Consider the following 20,997-nt stretch of genomic DNA (forward strand, 5'->3'; position numbering starts at 1 on the left):
CACGTGTTTTTGGAGGTTTTTTTTACACAAAGGCGTTGCCGCGATTTGTTTGATGAAGGCATGCTATAAAAATACATACAGTACATGTTTATCTGTCAGGAATCCACCTGCCACGCCCCCTTCAGCCCCCTTCAGCGTGTCAGGTGTTTTCTCGGCCGATTTCTCTGAAGCTCCCGGCTTTAATCGCGCACATATGGTGCTCGTTTAGCATCATCACCAGCTCCTATTTAAACTTCCACACTCTCACCGTCCGTTATTGTTGGTATATGTTGGTTCACGGCGGTCGTTGTTATCGCTCATGCGTATCCCGGTACGTGTCTTCCCACCGACACTCTCTCACCGGCTGCTCTTTTCTTCCCAAAGCGCATCGCGGATTCACCCCCCGATCCTGCTGCTGTTCATTCTATGCTTTTGCTGCTCATCCCACGTTCTCCCGTGTGCTGTTCAGCGCCGCGCTTCTACTTTCGCCTCCCGTTCATCGCATAACATTTAACAACAAAAGGCATATGTGCACTAACTAACAGCAGAGATTCACCAGTATACAATACAACACCTGTAGCAGCTGTAAGGTTTGATTTTTCCGCCACTTTCGCAAGTTCTTCTGCGGCTGCACCGAGATAAATGGCACTATTTTCCCCCCTTGTGCTCGAGATATCAGGGTTCGGCGACATAAAAAAAGTCGACATAACCGATAAAAAATGCTTAGACAAAGCAAGAATTTATATAAAAAAAATATATCTTTTGGCTAAATCCAATGTCCTTTTTTCCCCTCCAAGGCTACCAGATGCCGGTAGAATCTTCTACACAGAAACGACAAAATCCATGAAAAAAGACGCCATGATTCCAGTGCTTAAGTCATTTACTCAGGTTTTATGCTTTATATGCTAATTCTCATTTGTACACAAGTCCCCAGTATGTTACACAAATCTTCTATACATTATGCTGTTCTATATACTGCACGAGGTGATACGAGGTGGTAACAAAAAGTTTTAAGACTACTTTTGTAACACGCCAACAGATGGCAGCACAAGGCTGCACGCACAGTCACAGGCGGCACTGACTTTTATAAGTCAGTGTGCCAAAAGACATCGTCCTGCTATTCTGAACACGTGCGTACCCTGTCACTAAGCTTTCTCACCGAAAACATGATCTCACTTCCGCATCCACCCTACTCGCCAGATTTGGCTCCTGCGGACTTCGCCCCCTTTCCAAGGATGAAGATCCAGCTCAAAGGTCGGAGCGGTATTGCTGGACTTTTTTTAAAGGTTATAGTGTGGAAACGTAGATAAATAAAGTACATACTTGTAAACAGACTTGAAACTTTTTGATACCACTTCATATATACTGTACTTTAAGTACTTATTTAATATACATGCTTATTATGAAACACTTATTCTGAAACAAAGCCCAGAGTAGGGCCTCCTCTACAGAGTCTGTTGCTCCCTGACAAAAATATCACTTTGTTTTTGATGCTGTTTCCTTTAGCACGCAGTGACGCACCATAAAATAGCCTACATGCCGCCTATAGAGGATATTGGTCCCGAGCCACTCTTCGTGCAGTTTGTCTTCTCTGTAAATGACCAGCAGGGCGGCGTGCTCACTGGACTTATCTTCAACATCACAGTCATGCCTGTGGACAATCAGGTTCCAGAGGTAATGTGGTTGCCTGAATATAAACTCTTACATTTACTGCATTTGGCAGATGTCCTTATTCAATTATGAGACTGAGCAGTTATGGGGTTAAGGGCCTTGCTCAGGGGCCCAAGAGCGACAGCTTGGTGTGGCTGGAATTTGAACTCATGACCTTTGGATCCAAATGCCTTAATCACTAAGCTACCTCCACTATGCGCACTATGTACCAACTACGATGTTCACTTATTGAAGACCATTGTTTGAACCCACCATTCGCTGTTTTTTCACTGCTGGCGAAAAAACCCAATGATTTAAAGTTAAGAATTTCGCAAGTGACACATGACTAACATGACAATTCATGATGGTAATATGCAGATGTTCACTAACCTTCTGAGGGTGGAAGAAGGAGGAAGTAGTTTCCTGATGGAGGAGCACCTGTTGGTGCGTGATGCCGACAGCCCAAAGGAGAAGCTCAGGGTGCAGGTGCAAACACAGCCCCGATGTGGCAGACTGGAGCTGCAAGGTGTGATGCTATTAGAAGGGGAAGGCTTCTACCTACAGGACCTAAAAGCACTGAGAGTCAGGTAGGATAGTTGTAAGGAGAGAGCAGACTTTTTATGTCAAGATGCATGTGTATCTGCAGTTTCTGTATGCGACTCTCATGTTTGAGCCCTTTGCTCTTGGGAAAAGCATAATCCTGCATAAATATTACTCAAACATTCGGAACGTTCCACCAACCCTGAATGTCTTTTTTGGTGTAGGTATATCCATGACGACTCTGAAACCACAAGCGACAGCATAGGTCTTATGATTACAGATGGGATCAATTCAGCTCAGAGTGAACTTCTAGTCCAGGTGAGTGACAAATCAGTTAGTATAAAACAGTCCTGAATAAAATCCAAGGAAAAATCAAACAATTGCTGCAAAAGAAAAACCCTGAATAAATTATGTTTTAAATCGGGTAAGATTGAAAAAATAGGTTGTTCCCATATTTAGATCCTCCCTGTGAACGATGAGCCCCCACAGCTGAGATTAGGCCTGAGAGATGAGCTCTCCTGCATGGAAGGCAGTCGAGCACAGATTACGTCCGAGTACTTATTTGCTACAGATGCAGACAGCGACGATACCCGACTTACCTACATGCTGGCTCGGACTCCGGCCCGTGGGGTCCTGCAAAGGAATGGAGTCGTCGTGGACAAGTTCACTCAGCTCGATGTGCTCAATGGACTCATCTTTTACCTGCACACAGGTGAAATGATCGATGAAATATACAACCCCGATTTCAATGAAAAAAAAACATAATATATTTAAACTAAGGAAATGTATAATTTTAAGGAATAAATGAGGTAATTTAATCAATTCGATGGTCTTATAGTTTTAACAGGGCAAAAGTTTGTAAAAAGTAATTTTGATTAAAATTAAACAGTGGGAAAAACATTTTGCAGCTAACAAGGTTAATTGGCAACAGGTCAGTAATATGATTGGGTGTAAATAGTGCATCTTAGAAAGGTAGAGTCTCTCTAAAGTAAAGATGGGCAGAGCTTCACCAATCTGTGAAAGGCTGTGATCTACAAATTGTGGAACAATTTCAGAATTAACACCTCCAGAAATCATTGTCTGTGAACACAGTTTGCCATGTTTTCTATAAATGCAGGCTAAATCTCTTATCATGCAAAGAAGAAGGCATGCGTGAACATGATCCAGAAACGCCGCCATCCATTTTTCACTGCTCCACACTAAAGCTCAGAGTTGCAGCCATCAAATTCAAAATCACCTTTATTTTTATTTTTTTACCTTGAAATAGTATAGATATTCTCCGTTTAAACATCGCATATGTTCTTGTTTTATTGTAAATAGAATATGGATTTTGCAAATCATTGATTTTATTTACATTTTGCACAGTGTCTCAACTTTTTTGGAATTTGGGTTGTAGTATAACTTACCAAGAGAAGACAACTTGACCTTGCATGGAGATCATTTGGATAAAGTCAAGTCAGCTGTAACACTTCCTCACAGAACTAATGCACCTAATAGACTAAAAGGGTCCAAATTCTTTGTTCTTGTTTTTATGTCTAGGAGGCGAAATTGGTCCAGATCCCATATCAGACACTGTTACTCTTATAGTTTCTGATGGAGAGGCCGGGACTGACGGTTGCTGCCAGGAAGACGCAGTCCCACCACCTGTTCCTTTACATGGCACACTTCCCGTCTATGACCTTAATGTCACCGTGATTCCTGTCAACAACCAGGCACCATCCATAACTATAGGTAAAAATCTACAGAAAGCTGTGCTAGAATTTCGGCAAAATACAGGGTGAAACCATTTTACTAAAGCAAGAAACCCAGTTAAGACTCCGAACCTCTACACTACAACCACAACTGTGCACTTACATCATCTGGAGCAGTTCAGAATCAATATTTGTCTAATAACATGACAAAAACATAAAAAATGTTAATAAAATACAACCTACTCACCAAAGATGCAGACTCAATAATATTCATAGTACCGCTCGTATTTACTGGTCTGAAAGTGGAGAACAAACCCTTTCCCGGACTGAGACAAGCTAGCTAGCTTTAGGTTTTGCCAAACTCTCCTCCTGATGTCTAGCTTTTCTGGAAAATTTATTTTTATAAATGTCTAAAATAAAAAAAAATTATCTTCCTCCATAGGCACAAAGTCTAACTCAGATGTATTAATGTGTGCACAGCTACACATGTGTTTTGTCAGTCAAACTTGGCTGCAACATTTTCCCTCTGACCAACCAATCAGAGGACGGAAAAATGCTGACACTATTCTGGGCCAGCGAGCTGCCCTGTGAGGTGAATTTGAAATCTGATTGGTTAAAGAAACAGACTCATTCATAATATTCTCTTTTGTAAAAAATGGCCAGCAGTACTGATTGTGAAGGCTCTGGGCAAATCAGATTGACATGGCAGCACATAGAGGATGAAATCTGATTGGACAAAAACAATCTAACATCCACATACACGTACTAGAAGCAGTGCAGCCAAGAGAAAGGCTACGAAATGAAGCGAATAAACATTTGAGAATAAATTAATGCGATTTTATGGAACAAATATGAAAATTTAGTTTGTGAATGTAGGTCAGTGCTTCTGATAGTGTTTAGACCAGCAGAAAAGGCTTTGCTGGCCCTGACCACCCGCCACTGATATACATATATGTATATAGCCACTTTTGTTGTCTGATGACTATGCATTTAATTACTTTTATATTTATGGTATTTGGCAGATGCCCTTATCCAGAGCAACATTTATGAGCCTCAGTTATACCACTAAGCATTTAAGAGCCATGTTTAAGTACAGCTGTTTTCGGGGAGAAGCTGGATCTTACTTTTAGAAATCTTTTCAGACTCGGGACTCTTCGCATATGTGATGGATGCAAAACTACACAATAGGTCCTCAAGATTAACATGAGATTGACCGAAACTGTGTGTTATATCCCCTTAAAATAATCATTTACAGTTTAATAGTGCAAAATAACAAATTCTTTCTAAAGCCTGTTGAAAATGAAACAAAGATGTGTTATAAATGGCTTCACCATTTATAGGTGTTTGGTCTAACACCCATTTGAACAAATCAAACCACTTAGATACAGTACGCTTACCCCCTAATTCACAATGTGCAGTATGCAGGTCAGAGCTGATTCTAGTCTTTCCCACATGAATGCCCTCCCCACACACCCTTCCCATCCTGTATATAACCTAAAGACATACATTCAAGGCATTCTGTCACAAAAGCTCAGGATATGGATTTTTAGCTAATTCTAAGACCGACGTGCACTTTGCAGTTATCAGTGAAAAACAGTAACCACTGGGAAACAATGAGAGGAAGCAGATGTATTGGTTAAAATCCTACATGAATCTTTACATACAGCTTGCACGCTGTTGCTGTATGAAGGAGCAATGACTGGGATTACAGAACAGCAGGAAAGCAGCAGAACAGATAGCATACGCATGGAACCCCCTGCTAAATGAACACTGAGGTATAGAGTGAAAAACAATAGAGCATGTTATGTTCAGGAAAGACAAAACCCAGCCTCTGTTTTGTATTTCCTCCTGCCAAATTTTCGCTCATTCACTAGATTCCAATGATCCCCTAAATCTGCAATTCTTGGAAGGTATTCTGCAGGATTGTTACCATACACCATAAACAAGTCTAGTTTTTCAATAAAACTCTTTAATTAATTTACTCGAAAAAAAAAAAAAAAATGACAGGCATTAAAGCATTAAGCGCGTGAAACAAAGTGAAATCCTGATTTTCCACGTTCCGTCGCTGAGGTTTAATGGTTTTATCGCCTTGATTGCAGACTGTTGGACGTCCGTTTCTGTTCTTATTGTAGAGCGTGATCCAAACAGCCTCCTCGGTGTCCCGGTCCCCATTCATCATTTATCGGTGGAGTAAATGGGAGCAGATGCCAGTAAGTGTGGGACTGATGGCTTTATCAGCATCCAGGTGGCAGTAGCCTGGCCACGAGCCCAAAGACTGGAGCAAGACAGGGAATGTGAGGGGTCAGGATAACAGGCAGGACAGAGAGAAAAAAACTCAATAAAAAATAGAAGGAGAGAGAAAGAAAGAGCGATAATGGGAAAAAAGGAAAGGTAAGTATATAAATAAAGGTCTCTTTTAGGGTGGTATGTGATTTTCAAATATGCCAGAGGCTACATTTATATATATATATATATATATTATGACTTGTGATGGAAATGTCACAAGTCGAGACATGGCTTAGCTTACCCAGAAGTCTGAAGAATGGTAATCAGTATGGGGTAGTATACTGTAATGTATTAATATTTAAATTACAGTACACAATTTAGCAAAACAGAGCAATTTACACTACTGTTATGTATGAACTTTATTAAATATAAAATGGAGAGAGACAAGAGCTAAAATTGGTCTTGGAAACACCAAAAATACATAAAAAATACCTGCACTAACAACGAGACATGTGTCAGGAGATGTGTACATCCCAACATATCGTACCTCATATACCCTGCTATGTTTGCCTGCCGCACATAACATGATAAATATGTTTACAATTCGTCCTGTCGCTATTGTCATTGTAAGATCGAAAAGTCAAACCATCGTAACTCTGGGACTACATGTATATATAGAACACCACTCTGACTCTATTACGATTGTAATTATTGGCCACTTTTAGGGATGCAAGTCTCTTTGGATAAGGGTGTCTGCAATGGCGTGAACTTATTTAAATGTACATTACTCCATTGTTTTTAGCTTTAAAAGTACAAGTTAAAGTATTAAATGTGTTATATGGGGGTTTTTTTAATCTATTTTGTGACCAGAAAAAAAAGTCAAAATTGCTCATAGTTTCCAATTTGTACTATCCAAGAAGCCCCTGGGGGACCTGTTAATTTTGGAACTCTAAGTCTTTAATAGCAAAAATCTATAATCGACTTCTTCCTCTTGATAAACCCACAATTGACAGAACTGAAGCAAAATAAGAGGATGAGTTGGGAGTAGTTTTATTTTTTTAAGTGTGCTGAGAAAGGGCAATAGATATAAGGGCATTCATGTGCTCGGCTTACTCTTATACAAATAAACGTTTTGTACAGAGTTCATTTTTTTGAAAGCTAGGCTAGCCCAACTTTACGTCAAAATCAGTGACAGCTAATCAGCTAATCATTCACCCTACAATCTAATTCACTTATTTTTTCTTTTGCTCAATGCTTTGTAGGTTCTGTTGTGATTACTTCAAAACTATGTCTGCAATTTTTAACATTAATATTGATGCTTGTCTTAGGGTAGCAACTTTTGGGGTGCCATTGGATTTATCCTGGTACAACACAAAGCAATTGGTTATTTTGGCCTTCACATATTTGCCATCTTTTAATTGTTTAGAAATTCGCCAGGGTCCTCCTACTCAATGTGTGCTATTTTCTCTTGTTCTTTATTATATGGATCAGGTTATGTATTAGTAGAGGAATGATATCATGTTAACACAAAAAATGCTCATAGTAATCATCAGTATCTACAGATAGATAAAACTCAATCCAACTCAACAATGGACACTTTCTTCATCTCGTTCTTGTACAGCAGTATCACAATAGAATTCTCTATCAATTCTCTATCAATTCATTTGGAATCAAATACACATTCTGTGCTTTCTGTCTCTGTTAGCAAACATGTTAGTGGTGGAGGAGGGATCGAGTGCGTGTCTCTGTGGTGATTTGCTGATGGCTACAGATCCTGACACTAAGCCAGACCAATTAAACTTCTTCCTGGAGATCCCACCACTGCATGGCTTCCTGGAGAACACTCTTCCCTCGCCTGGATTTGAGAAAAGCAATGCTGGCATACAAGTGGGTCAGTATTTAATTCTGGGGTCTTTCCTGAATTTCATGACTCTTATAGACACTTCCACTAAGCGATACCATCTGAATTAAGTTTCTTTCAGCCAGCTTCACCTCAGCTCTGGATTTATCAACTACGTCCAGGCAATTCACCATGGTGTGGAGCCCAGATCAGACCACTTCAGTGTTAGTGTCAGTGACGGAGTCTATAAGTCTGAACCCGTACCACTCTACATCGTTGTCAACCCCACGAATGATGAGACTCCATCTTTGTTTTTGCACAACTTCACAGTGAGTCACACTTTAACTTCTTCTGCATGCATAGTGCTGTAAATTGGAAAGGATGGTTTGTTCTGGGTGTCACAACTTTAGGGTCCTTTAGGTATCCTGATATCTCTATGGGTTCCTACTTGCTCTTTGATTTCCTCCCAAAATCATGTTATTGGTTAGACCGAATATGCTAAATTGCCCCAGTGTGAATTTCTTTGTCAATGCTGCGTTGTACCTAGAATGCATTTCTAGCATCCCACTCAATGTTTCAGGGACAGATTGTGGATCCACCACATCCCTGACCAGAATAAAGCACTTATTGAACCTGTGCAAAGTGTAAATAATAACAGAATGCAATGATTTGCAAATCTCATAAACCTATTTATTTATTTTTTCAGAACAGAACATAGGTAGCATAGCAAATGTTTCAAAACTGAGGAAATGTACTAATTTGAGGGGGGGAAAAGGTATTGATTGTATTGATGGCTGCAACACATAAAAAAAAAAAAAAAAAAGAGTCTCAAAAAAAGTTGGGACGGGGCAAGAAAAGTCTGGAAATATTAAGCTTTATTAAAATAAAACAGTTGAAGAAACATTCTGCAGCAATTGAGGATAATTGGCAACAAATCAATAAGATGATTGGGTATAAATAGTGCATCTTACAGAGGCAGAGTGGCTCAGAGGTAAAGATGGGCAGAGCTTTACCAATCTCTGAAAGACTCCTTTTTCTTTTGGCTTCTCCCATTAGGGGGCGCCACAGCGGCTCATGCGTCGCCACACCCCCTGTCCTCTACATCTGCCTCTTTCAACCCAACTACCTGCATGTCCTCACTCAGCACATTTTAAAATCTTACTTACTGTTGTCAATTAACCTCATTAGTTGCAATATGTTTCTTAATTTTATTAACAATTGTTTAGACTTTTGTTGCCCCGTCCCAACTTTTCTGAGCCGTGTTGCAGCCATCAAATTCTAAATGACCTTATTTTTTCTTTAAAATGGTACGTTTCCTCAGTTAAAACATTTTCTATTGTGAATAGAATATGGATTTAAGAGATTTGCGAATCATTGCGCTCCGTTTTTATTTACATTTCACAGGTGTAACCAACTTTTTGGGGATTTCTCAATGAATTTAATCCTTTATCATTCTTCTTTTTTCTTCTCTAAATAAAGGTCATGGAAGGAGGAATGAAAGATCTCAACCCCGCATTTCTAGACGCTGTAGACCTTGATGCTCCACCAGATCTCCTGAGCTTTACCATCCTTGTTCCTCCTGCTCATGGGTCTCTGTTGCATGGGATCTATGGGCTTGACATGAGCCGCTATAAGGATATGGGCCGAGAGATTCTTCAGCGGAGACTCCCGGTGCACTCGTTTACCTTACAAGCACTGCGAAAAGGTCAGCTTTTCTTCAAAAAAACCTCCTGCATTGGAGCTCTGTATAGCAATGGGGGTAGAGCAGGAGGTTTCTCAGTGCAGCGCTTCGCCACAAGGCTGGCTGCCCCTGTGTCTCCCAGAGGGCGCTGGTTTGTTCTCTCTGGGGTCCAGACTTGCGGAACAGATGTTGCAGGAGACAGAGGTCATGGAGTGCCTGTGGTGCTTCTGCCACATCTGCGAAGGCCTTTACTGCACAATTACCTCAGAGCCACTGTGTATACAGTGATTGCGCAGCTTTTCCTGTTGGAAAAATGATGTAGATCCGAAGAAATGTTGATGAGCAGGAAATTAGCAAACAAAGAAAAACAAACATTCATGTAGTAAAGCTTATATTATAGGTACAATATGTCTGGCAATAAAATTGTAGCTTGATGAGGTCATCAAATAGCACGATAATGCAGAAAGCGCTATGTTTTACACCAAATGCACAATTATAGTTATAATGGAGCAGTGGTTTGGTGCACAACAAGTGCTCACTGTAAAGCTTTTATAAGGATTGTGAAAGGGTAATTTGGGCATCAATGCCAGTCTGCTCATACAATCCCGACACAGTTGAGCCATTGTCGAGGAAATGGTTGAACGGTTGATGGTGCGTGTTCTGGAATGGAGTGGCAAGTTACAAAATGTCCTGCTTCCCTGCACAGCTTGATTTCACTGGGATTTGACCTCACAACCTTCCAGTCAGAAGTCTAACTGAGCTACCACTTTCCCCAGAGATAGACAAGACTGGAATAAGAGTACCACGTTACTGTAATTCAGTAACATTTGTTCTTCTTTTGCATATTATGAAAACTGAATTTAGATTTTTGTTACTCAGTATTAGGCAAATGTCAAAAACCTTGAGTTTTTTTGTTTTTGTTTCATATTCTTTCATAAAATGTTTTAAATTAAAATTTAATTAAATTATCAGTTAATAAAATTTTCCATTAAGGCTTGGGGAGGTGATAGCTCAGTGGTTAAGGCTTTGAGTTACTGATCAGATGATCAGGAGTTTAATCCCTGGTAGGGTCCTGGCCAATCTGCCACTCTTGGGGCCCCTGAGCAAGGCCCTTAGTCCTCTGTGCTGTAACGAGTTTAACCCTGCACTCTAAAACCATCTTTCTTTGCTGGATAAACGAAAGAAGAACAATTTTCCTGTTGGATCAACAAAGCATTGTAAATAAAATTTAAGTTAATGTTATCAGTTTGTAAAATTAGCGATGAGTTGTATTTTTGTTGCTAATATGCCTAAGCATTAATTCTAATAGGGGTTATTCATTATTAGTAAACTTAATCCTATGATAGCCAGAATTACCTAAATAATTTCCTGATGACTGATTAATAAGTGGCCTAGTTAGTCAGTGAGGCCTAGAGGGGTCAATGGTAGCTCAGTGGCCTTAAGCTTACAGTATCAAATCTTAGCCCCAACAACCTGCCGATCAGTCAACTACTCGAGTGTACAGATGAGATAGTATTAGGTTGCTTTTGTAAAAGAGTTGTTTACCAAATGCTGTATAATAATAATATGAATATAGAACGCTTTCCATCAGTTAAACAGACATCGTTCAGGCATAACATTATGACCACCTGCCCAATATTGTGTCGGTCCTCCTTTTGCTGCCAAAACAGTCCTGACTCATCGAGCCCACGACCCTGTCGCCGATCCACCATGGTTCCTTTCTTGGAGCACTTTTGATAGATACTGAACACTGCAGACTGCCCACAAGAGCTGCAGTTTTGGAGATGCTCTGACCCACTGACCCAGTCGTCTAGACGTCACAATTTTTTAAAATAAAATTCTGCTTCTGACATCAACTTTGAGGACAATTTGTTCAGTTGCTGCCTATTTAATATATATATATATATATATATATATATATATATATATATCCACCCACTAACATGTGCCATGATAAAGAGATAATCAGTGTTATTCACCTCTTCACCCTTTTTCCTCAATATATCTACTCGTGTGATTCCCACCTTTTGTGTCCAAACAAATCACATCATTTTACAAATTAACATATTTAAATATAAAAGATATTTTGCCAGGAACAGGTAAAAGCATTTCTGGGCAAAGCTATTCCTTTAATACCTAGATGCATGTGTTATGTTATCACTTTATTCAAACATCTCGTGATTGTTCCTCTTGTTGCGGTTTGCAGGAATGAAGATCATGTATATGCATGATGACACGGAAACACGTGAGGACACTTTCAGCATGCAGCTGACAGATGGCAGGCACACTGTCCAGGGGACGGCATGGGTCCACATCCTACCGGTCAATGATGAAAAGCCCCAGCTAATAAAGTAAGGATGCTCCGGGACAAATTCCAAGTCAGGGAGTCAGACAGTGGGAGACTGGACAGGGGCTCGACAGAGGAGAGAGGGCAAAACAGCCTGTTCTGCACATGTGGTTGGAGAACCTGCATCCTATTTTTTCCCGGAATGACTTTACTATGAATTTTATATGTTTTGACTTCCTGATTTGGCAAACAATTCTCACATGAAACTCCGAACCAGCAGAAATCATCTGTTTTTGGCACTCCCTGATTATTAATTGTGACAGACAGTCCAGTCCAGGCTGCTTTTTGTTCCCGACAGAGGCATCTGGTTCTGACGCATTTATGTATTTATTTGTTTATGGCTCATTTGAGTTTGCAGACTTGGCATGAACTCCCCCCGACATGACCTCAGCATCTCTTCACCCTGTCCCTGTTGTGTGTCTGCAGAAACGCAGGTTTAGAAGTTCAGGCTTTGGAGAGTAGAATCATCTCAAGTGTGGCGCTGGAGGCGGAAGATCGTGACACCCCTAGTAACCAGATCTACTATGTTCTTAATAGGACCCCCAGATTTGGCCTTCTTCAACTCAAGGTTAGTTTCCTGAAACATTATAAACGCTTTGGATTTTTTTCTCTAATGTTAATGTGACTTGTGTGATTGTGTGCAGACAGACGCTGGATTTACGGACCTAAACGCGGGTCAGAACTTCACACAGGACGATATAGAGATGAACCGCCTGCTGTACAAACACACAAACTTCAGTGGGTTCAAAGGGCATGACCGCTTCCATTTTTTCCTCAGTGATAGTGACAATGAGACCCCTTCACAGGGTTTCTTCATCGCTGTCCAAACTGTTCAGAAAGGTATGTGCCTCATGGTGCACTGCAAAGTTATTTATTACATTTACATTTATGGCTTTTGGCAAATGCCTTTCCCCAAAGCGACTTACAACTGAGCGTTTGGAGGGGTAAGGACCATGCTCAAGGACCCAGAAGTAGTAGCTTGGTCCTGAACTTCCACCACCCCATGTTTCTAGACCTGCAATAATCATACAATTTCAGCAATGCTGTTGCTTTGCCTGTGTTGCTCAGGCATCTAACTGGAGTTTTTTGCCCCAGAAAGTGACCAAACCCTATGAGGTGTACATGGTTTTATCAGAGGGTGTAAACTATATTGTTCCCTGAAGAATGTAACGGTACATAAAATTTACATTTTCGCACGTACCTCGGATTTTAAGTCACGGTTTGGTTTAATTTCGGTACAGTACAGTTCCACTATTAACAATGTTTATTATTTTTAGCATTTGTGAACAACACGTTTCAATAAAATGTATAAAAAATCCGATTTAAATGAATCATAATTAATAATAAAAAAAATTTAAATCGAGTTAATGCAATACACCTTTATATTATATTGATTAAATTGGATAATTTATTCAATTATTGCAATCTAAATTATTTAAATAAAATGAAATACCCTATTTAGGTAATAGTGATGTGTAAAAGTGTGTGTGTGTGTGTTTTACAATTAATATTTAATTATCTAAAGAATTGTTCTACTTCACCGTTCTCATATTTCAGCATACTTTAACAAACATCTGCATTTAAGCAACACAAGATAGTTATATATTTATTTATTCAATGTATTGATTCATAAATTAATTAATTCCTTCCATCATTCATTCGCTTATTCCCTCGATATGTGGAATTGTCAGGAATTTTTCCCCTTTTATGAGAAATTCTTGTAGCTGTACATAAAACGTGAAAGAATCCATATCGCGAGTCATGATAACGTTGGTGATGACAGAAAGTGACAATAAAGTAAATAAACGGTTTGGTACGAATACATGTACCGTTACACCCCCTAGCTTCATTTGTTAGAGATCTTGAAGGCTAGATCTCTATATCTCTATATATATATTTACATATTTACTGCATATGAGTCTAATCATAGCCCTTTTCTTGTCCAAGTGAGTGAAACAGCAGCTTCTACAGTAGGTCTGTGCTGCTGATTCAGGTGGAGTGGAGGTGAGACTTTTGAACCACATTCTACCTCCCAATGAGTGTGAGTTATTATCAGACCAGAGTGCCAACAACTCTAGCCTCGTCCTTGTTCCTAGACCTGTCCCCTCGGCCATTGAGGGATGACACCCAACTCCTACAAAGTCACTTTACTTTAATACCACTTTACTTTGTATTTAGCTTGGCATCAATGTCATTTTTTTCTTTTTTACAGAATGAACTTAATCATAGACTTTTCAACACAAATGGAGAATTCCCATAAACTTGCATTCAATTTAATTCGATTTGTAATCCTGCAGCACTATAAACATGGACTTTGTTTGAAAGCAGCTTTTCAGAATGTACGAATTATAGAATAATATTCACTTATATGTAAATAGTGTGTTTATACCCGATTAGCAAACCTGGGGTGACTGAAGCAAGTCCGTTCAGATAGTATGAGGAAGACACCTTAAAAGGAACCAGACTCAAAAGGGAACCCATCCTTATCTGGATGACACCAAAAGTGTGATCATTCATCATTAAAACATTACAAACACCGGAGAGTGAAATATATCATGAGCACCAGTGTGTGATTAGAAGTTATCTTTTCCATATTTGTGTACAGTCAGTTGGAGTTGTGGAACCAGAAGCTCCTGAGCAACTCAACTAAATTCAAGTCAAGAAGCTTTTATTGTCATTGTAACCATAAATACAGTATAGCTGACGCAGTACACAGTGGAATGAGACAACGTTTCTCCAGAACCCCGGTGCTACATAAAACAGTAAATTAGCTAAACATCTGGGATTAAAGATTCAACACCCAAACACCTCCAACTCCTCCATGACCGAGCCTTGAAATGTTCAATGATGGAGAAACGATGATGTAGAATGATATGGAATGTTATTTGAGTATTGATTAAGAGGTTCTTTAATCCTCTAAAGTCCAATGTCCGAAATCTTCATGAAGTGCGATCCAACTGGAACATCTCTAGATTGCTCAGGATCTCTGCATTATTAAAAATTATATTGTATTATGTGCCAAAATTGTGTATACCAAATATTCTCTTCTACAGTTTTGACACAACCGTATTACTCATACAATTGCATTCTTCCTTTCCTGTTTGCCCTCCATCAGGTGATATTGCGCTGATCACTAAACCCATCACCATATCGGAGGGACAGAGGGTTGTACTGACCACAGACGTCCTCATGGCTACAGATAGTGGAAGCCAGTCGGTCGAGCTTGTCTACACCATTACAGTTCCTCCTAAACATGGACACCTACACATGGTCCAGCACCCTGGAATCCCTCTACTCTCCTTCACGCAGATGGATGTGGCTTCACACCGGGTGTGCTACACTCACGACAACAGTCATTTCACTGGCCACGACTCCTTCAGGTTAGTCTCAGTGGGTTGGAAACTGTAGGTCAGAGGTTTCTAAATGTTTTCCTCTGAGGAGACAAAAATCTAACTTGATTGAGGGTTGTGGGCTGGAAAAAAAAAAATGTATCATACAAAATATTGTATTAAAATGAAAGTTGGCATGGTGCCATGGTAAATTATAGTAGAATAAAAAAACAACCCAATTTATTGTACAATAGAATTCGGTGGCATTCAAAGTACAGTATATATATATATATATATTTGTGGTATCACTATTGTCCGTGTAAGATTGAAAAAGTTGAACTATTGTAACCCCGGGGACCTTCTGTATCCTAGTCAAAATACTCCACTGCAACAGATTACTATAAATTACATTGTAGTTATGCAGGTTATCAGATGAAATAAAAAAAAAAAATATTGTCATAGAATCTAAATGCTATTCTAGTTAACTATAAGGAATCAAGTTTACATTTGTAAATAATTTCGGTGAATAATTCACATTTAAACAATGGACATTGTCCCAAAGCAGCTTTACAGAGATAAGTTATACATTGTGAATTTATATGTTAGTGCTTATAAGTTTATCCCTAATGAGTGATCCAGTGGCAAACAGTGACAAGGAAAAACTACCTGAGATGCATGAGGAGGAAACCCTGAGAGAATCCAGAATTAGAAGGGAACCCGTCCTCATCTGGGTGACACCGAATGTCCATTTATTACAGTTTTGTCATTGTTGAAGTGAATTGTTTTCTAATACTGATTGTTCATGCTGATTGTATTCCCAAACCATTTGTATTAATTACAGTCCAAATCCATCCTCATAGTAAAATTACAGTAAACGTATATAAACTAAGATGTAGACTAAAATCCAAATATAATATCACATCATATATTATATAATATTAGAATAGATAAGATTAGATTAGATTAGATTAGATTAGATTAGATTATTAGAGTTTCATAATTATTCAGACCCAAAACATTTAAATAAAATGAAAGTATACATTAAAAAAAAATGTAAGTAAAAATAATAATGAATGCATTTTATTTCAAATTGCATTCAGTGTTTTCATGATGGTGCTTCATATTTTTATTTTATTTTATTAAATAATTAATGCCTAATCATTAAATGGGATTTTCACCATTTTGTAATTACAGCGCTGTAGTAATGTTGCACATTGTAAATTGTGATACGATTTTTTTTTTCTTTTTTTTTTCCAAGCTGTGGTGCATATACACTAAATAAAAACCCAGGCAGAGCTTCTCATTGATGCTCATATTACATTAGTGAGTGGAAAAACGGAGATAATGAGAGAATATGGAGCATTGCACTATATTTATGTGCTTTTCCAGCCAATTTGACAGGAGGCAGACTTCAGAGAATGCAGCGTTATGCCTGACCTGCCCTGAATCTCTCATGTGTGTTTGTGACTTGGTTTGTCACCCTAAACCTGGGCTGAGTTTCACTTCGGGGGTCAGCTGGGAGCACAAGCCCTCTTTCAGCCAAGTCTGCTTTAAAAAAAGGACGAGCAGCAGCTCAGCTCCATACCAGCATGTGGCATCTCAACAGCCTGGCCCAGCGTGTGGAGTCCAGTGTAATGGCATGTACAGTCAACAATTACAACTCAGCTATTTTGCTTCTAGGCATCACCAGGGCCGGAGATATAACGAAGTAAACAGTCGAAACCACATTTCGGTCTATAAAAGCCATTGCACTGGTTGGTATACGGAGATTGTTTTTCCAAACGCCTTGCGTTTGCGCTTGCATCAAGCAGCTTGAGACGACAGACCCTCTAACCAGAGAAAACACCTGTGTGTCAAAACTGAGCGCCGACAGCAACTCAGGCCGAGGCCAAGAGGGACGGAGAGGGAAAAAGAGGCAGAAGGTGTTTTTTGGGGAGACCTGCTCATCCCTCTGCTCAGTGGTGACAGGTGGATGATGAATGGGCATTATTAGGAGAGTAATCATTTCTTCCTGGCATTGTCTCAGTGGTTGCTGCCATGTGAGTGGTGCTCTGGGCACAATTACTGAGCAAAATGTGAAAGAATGGTAGAGCCAGATGTTTATTTTGTACGGTTTTCTGAACGAGAAGATGTGTTTGACGATGACGGCGATGTCTATTGCTTGTTCCTATTAGCATGAATGATGCTTAACGTGTTTGAATGCTTAAGTGATGCTAACAGGCAAACTACCGCAAACTACAGCGAATATTACACATTTAAATATATTAAACAGTAAAGAGAAAAGAAAATAAGGAGGAAAAATGTTAATAATAAGGCAAAAGAAAGTTATAATTATCTACAAGTGATAGAAAAATGTTAAGAAAAAAACGTGGCCTAATGCAGTAAGACAACATTTTTTATTGTTGTCTTTTCCGTAATTCTTTTCCGTCCAGCTTTGACATCAGCAATGGTGTGACCTCCATCAGGAGTAGCCTTACCTTCACAGTGGAGCACCACGACCGTATCCCACCCACCCTGAACATCAACACTGGCCTCCAGCTTACCGAAAGAACCACGAGAACCATCTCATCAGAACACCTGCAGCTCACAGATCCCGACACGGCCTTGGAGAACCTCACCTTCACTGTCGTTCAACCACCGCAGTATGGCAAGCTACTGTTCAAGGGCTTTCCCATGTCCTGGATACGATTCACACAATTAGACATAAACAGCATGCATCTGAGCTACCAGCACCTTCACAGCTTCGCTAGGATTGACAGGTTCACTTTTCAGCCATCAGATGGAACCAATAACGGCTATCTGGAATACGGACAGCTGAAGGAGCAAGCGGCGGTTTTCACCATACAGGCAAGAATGGGACTTATATATTTGTTTCATAGAAATTTCCTTTTAGAGTAGCATTTATTCCCATGTTCTATTCCCATGCCATTCTAATAACCGTAATATAACTTTTACCACTGGGTGGTGTGTTGTATTTAATTCTATTAAATAACTAGCAAACTTTTTCATCTTCTTCTTCTTCTTCTTCTTCTTCTTCTTTCGGCTGCTCCCATTAGGGGGCGCCACAGCGTATCATCCGTCTCCATACCCCTCTGTCCTCTACATCTGCCTCTTTCACACCAACTACCTGCATGTCTTCCCTCACCACATCCATGAACCTCCTCCTTGGCCTTCCTCTTTTCCTTCTTCCTTGTGGCTCCATCCTCAGCATTCTTCTACAAATATAACTCATGTCCCTCCTCTGCACATGTCCAAACCATCTCAATCACAAGTCCCTCACCTTGTCTCTAAAAATGTTAGTAATTAATAAATGAATTACTTTAATAATAATTAGCACATGCTAGCTTTGGCTTTGGAGGTCTGAAGCTCTACCTTTCATTCTTTGCTTTCACTTGATCCATGAATTCATCAAGATTCATCAATTCATCAAGAATTGATCAAAACTTATCAAGGCTTGATAACAATTTAGGAAATATTATTCAACCTGTAATTTTTGTAGCTTTCTGCGCTATATAGAATAATGCAGTGCAGCTTTGCCATTGATTAAATTAAATCATCTCATTTGTACTTAATAACGTTTGAATGTTATACACAGCATTATTTTATTTTAGGATTTTACAACGATAAGCAGTGCAACAGGGGCAAGATTTTGCATGTTTTAAGAGGAGCAATTGCAAGGCTCTTCTTCTTTCACATTTATGGCATTTGGTAGAAGCTCTTATCCAGAGCGATATAAAAGTATGTCATTTATACAGCTGAGGTGAGGTTGAGGGTTTAGGGCCTGACTTAAGGGCCTAGCAGTGGCAGCATGTTGACCTTCTGATCCAATGTCTAACATCGTAACCAGATGGACTCTAAACACAGTGTTAACAATGGTGCCCTAGATAGAGACTGCATGTTATAATGGAGATACATGCAGATCACATTCTCGATGAATGTTGGACATTGGACTTCTGATCAGCAAGTCATGAGTTCACATAGCATTATATTACCATTTATGGCATTTGGCAGACTCTTTATTCAAAATTTACAGATTTTTATATATCTGAGCAGTTAAGGGTTAAGGGCCTTGCTCAAGGGCCTAAGAGCTTGGCACAGCTGGGATTTGAACTCACAACCTTCTAAAACTACTGAGCTACCATTTCCCACGTTCAGATCCAATCCCAGCACCGCCAAGCTGACACTTCTGGGCTCATAACCCTAAAGTGGATTCCTTTCGATTAGGGCGTCTGCCAAATGCAATATATGTAAATGCTAATGGAAGGGGTTACGAAAGATCTCCTATATAACGCTTTCAAAAATCTGGTGTCATCTTTCAGCTCCTTTTGCCATTACGCTTCACTCTAAATCATTCACGTGCTCTCATCTGGATGGATCTAAACATCAGCCACCATTATGGCTCCCTCTTGTGGTTTAAATTACTCACTGAAATCACAACTTGAAATTTTTTTTTTATATATATATTTACAGATAGAGGTCTTAGACAAGACTCCTCCACACATTGTAAAAAAAGGGACACCCAGTACAGTGGAGTATCTACAAACCAACCAGCAGGGAATTTATATCACCTCCAAAGACCTCCAGGCTTCAGATGTGGACAGCCCTGACCAGGAGCTCGAGTTCATCATCACAAGGCCTCCACATTTTGGATATCTTGAGAACGCCATCACAGGCAGGTGCATTGAGTGACTGATGATGATGATGATGATGAGGAGGAGGAGGAGAAGGATGAACAGGATTTAAATGTATGTTTGTGTTTCGCTGTTTATAGGTGGATTTATTAAAGGACGCTTCACCCAAAAGGATGTGGACCAGAAAGCAGTCCGCTATGTTATTCCTTCAGACATGGAAGTGACTGCAGACAGCTTTGAGTTCCAGCTTACTGACCCAGCAGGCAACATCATGCTTCCAGAAGTGTAGGTTTTTAGAGATAACGTATATATGAAGGATAGATTAAAATTCAGAAGTTTGTACATAATTAGGGGTTTGTTCTAAATTTTCCTACATGGTTTAAGTTTCATAAAAAAAAAAAAAAAAGCTAATTTAAGATTAACTTTAATTTACTGTAAATAAATATTACTCTGTAATTTATCTTAGTGTTTATTCCAATGACATTTGGCCAAATTTGGGTAAATTCCTGGGACTTTAAGGCATTAAATAGACTTTTCCAACTCTCACACTGAATGTAGCTTGTACATGTGTTATCATGGGACCAGTGGTGGACGAAACACACAAACCACATAGTGAGTTAAAGTAGAGATTTACTCGATAAAAATGTGACTCCAGTAAAAGTGTCCCTTTAAACTTTCACTTGAGTAAAAGTACAAAAGTTTTTGCCTTCAAATGTACTGAAGTATCCAAAGTATTTTGATTTATTATGGCTATAATTTTCTTGTTATCATTTTTATCACAAGATTCTTTACTTCAGTTATCACCTCAGTTTATGTGGAAAGACTGTAATGTGACTCTCAGCACACTGATCTATTAATAGAATGACTCAAACACTGATTGACCAGTGTTTGACCGGTTACGTTTTTATCCTCGTAAATAAAAAGGAACGACTTGTTTCACAAAATGTAGTCGAGTAAAAAGTCAAATATTTGACTTTGAAATTTAGTGAAGTTAAAGTAATACCCTTCAACATAAAGTACAGATATGCGGAAAAGCTATTAAAGTTCAGTACATTACATTTACTTGTAAATCTGATAATGAAA

At 39.3% G+C, this 20,997-nt stretch overlaps 1 protein-coding gene across 2 annotated transcripts in view; it reads left to right on the plus strand.

Annotated features, from left to right (window-relative positions):
- frem1b (Fras1 related extracellular matrix 1b) overlaps positions 1 to 20,997 on the plus strand; it is a 37,173-nt gene that overhangs the window by 9,941 nt on the left and 6,235 nt on the right. For both annotated transcript variants that reach the window (XM_083558966.1, XM_083558965.1), the window contains exons 12-27: positions 777 to 867; positions 1,486 to 1,653; positions 2,008 to 2,216; positions 2,394 to 2,487; positions 2,629 to 2,881; positions 3,709 to 3,900; positions 7,792 to 7,977; positions 8,059 to 8,255; positions 9,406 to 9,631; positions 11,814 to 11,958; positions 12,381 to 12,522; positions 12,599 to 12,794; positions 15,070 to 15,334; positions 17,716 to 18,130; positions 19,754 to 19,955; positions 20,055 to 20,199. In XM_083558966.1, coding sequence (XP_083415092.1) covers positions 777 to 867; positions 1,486 to 1,653; positions 2,008 to 2,216; positions 2,394 to 2,487; positions 2,629 to 2,881; positions 3,709 to 3,900; positions 7,792 to 7,977; positions 8,059 to 8,255; positions 9,406 to 9,631; positions 11,814 to 11,958; positions 12,381 to 12,522; positions 12,599 to 12,794; positions 15,070 to 15,334; positions 17,716 to 18,130; positions 19,754 to 19,955; positions 20,055 to 20,199 — 3,126 coding nt within the window. The remainder of the gene's footprint in view (positions 1 to 776; positions 868 to 1,485; positions 1,654 to 2,007; positions 2,217 to 2,393; positions 2,488 to 2,628; positions 2,882 to 3,708; positions 3,901 to 7,791; positions 7,978 to 8,058; positions 8,256 to 9,405; positions 9,632 to 11,813; positions 11,959 to 12,380; positions 12,523 to 12,598; positions 12,795 to 15,069; positions 15,335 to 17,715; positions 18,131 to 19,753; positions 19,956 to 20,054; positions 20,200 to 20,997) is intronic.

The sequence above is a fragment of the Silurus aristotelis genome (genome assembly GCF_946808225.1).
Source record: "Silurus aristotelis genome assembly, chromosome: 13".
Classification (NCBI taxonomy): domain Eukaryota; kingdom Metazoa; phylum Chordata; class Actinopteri; order Siluriformes; family Siluridae; genus Silurus; species Silurus aristotelis.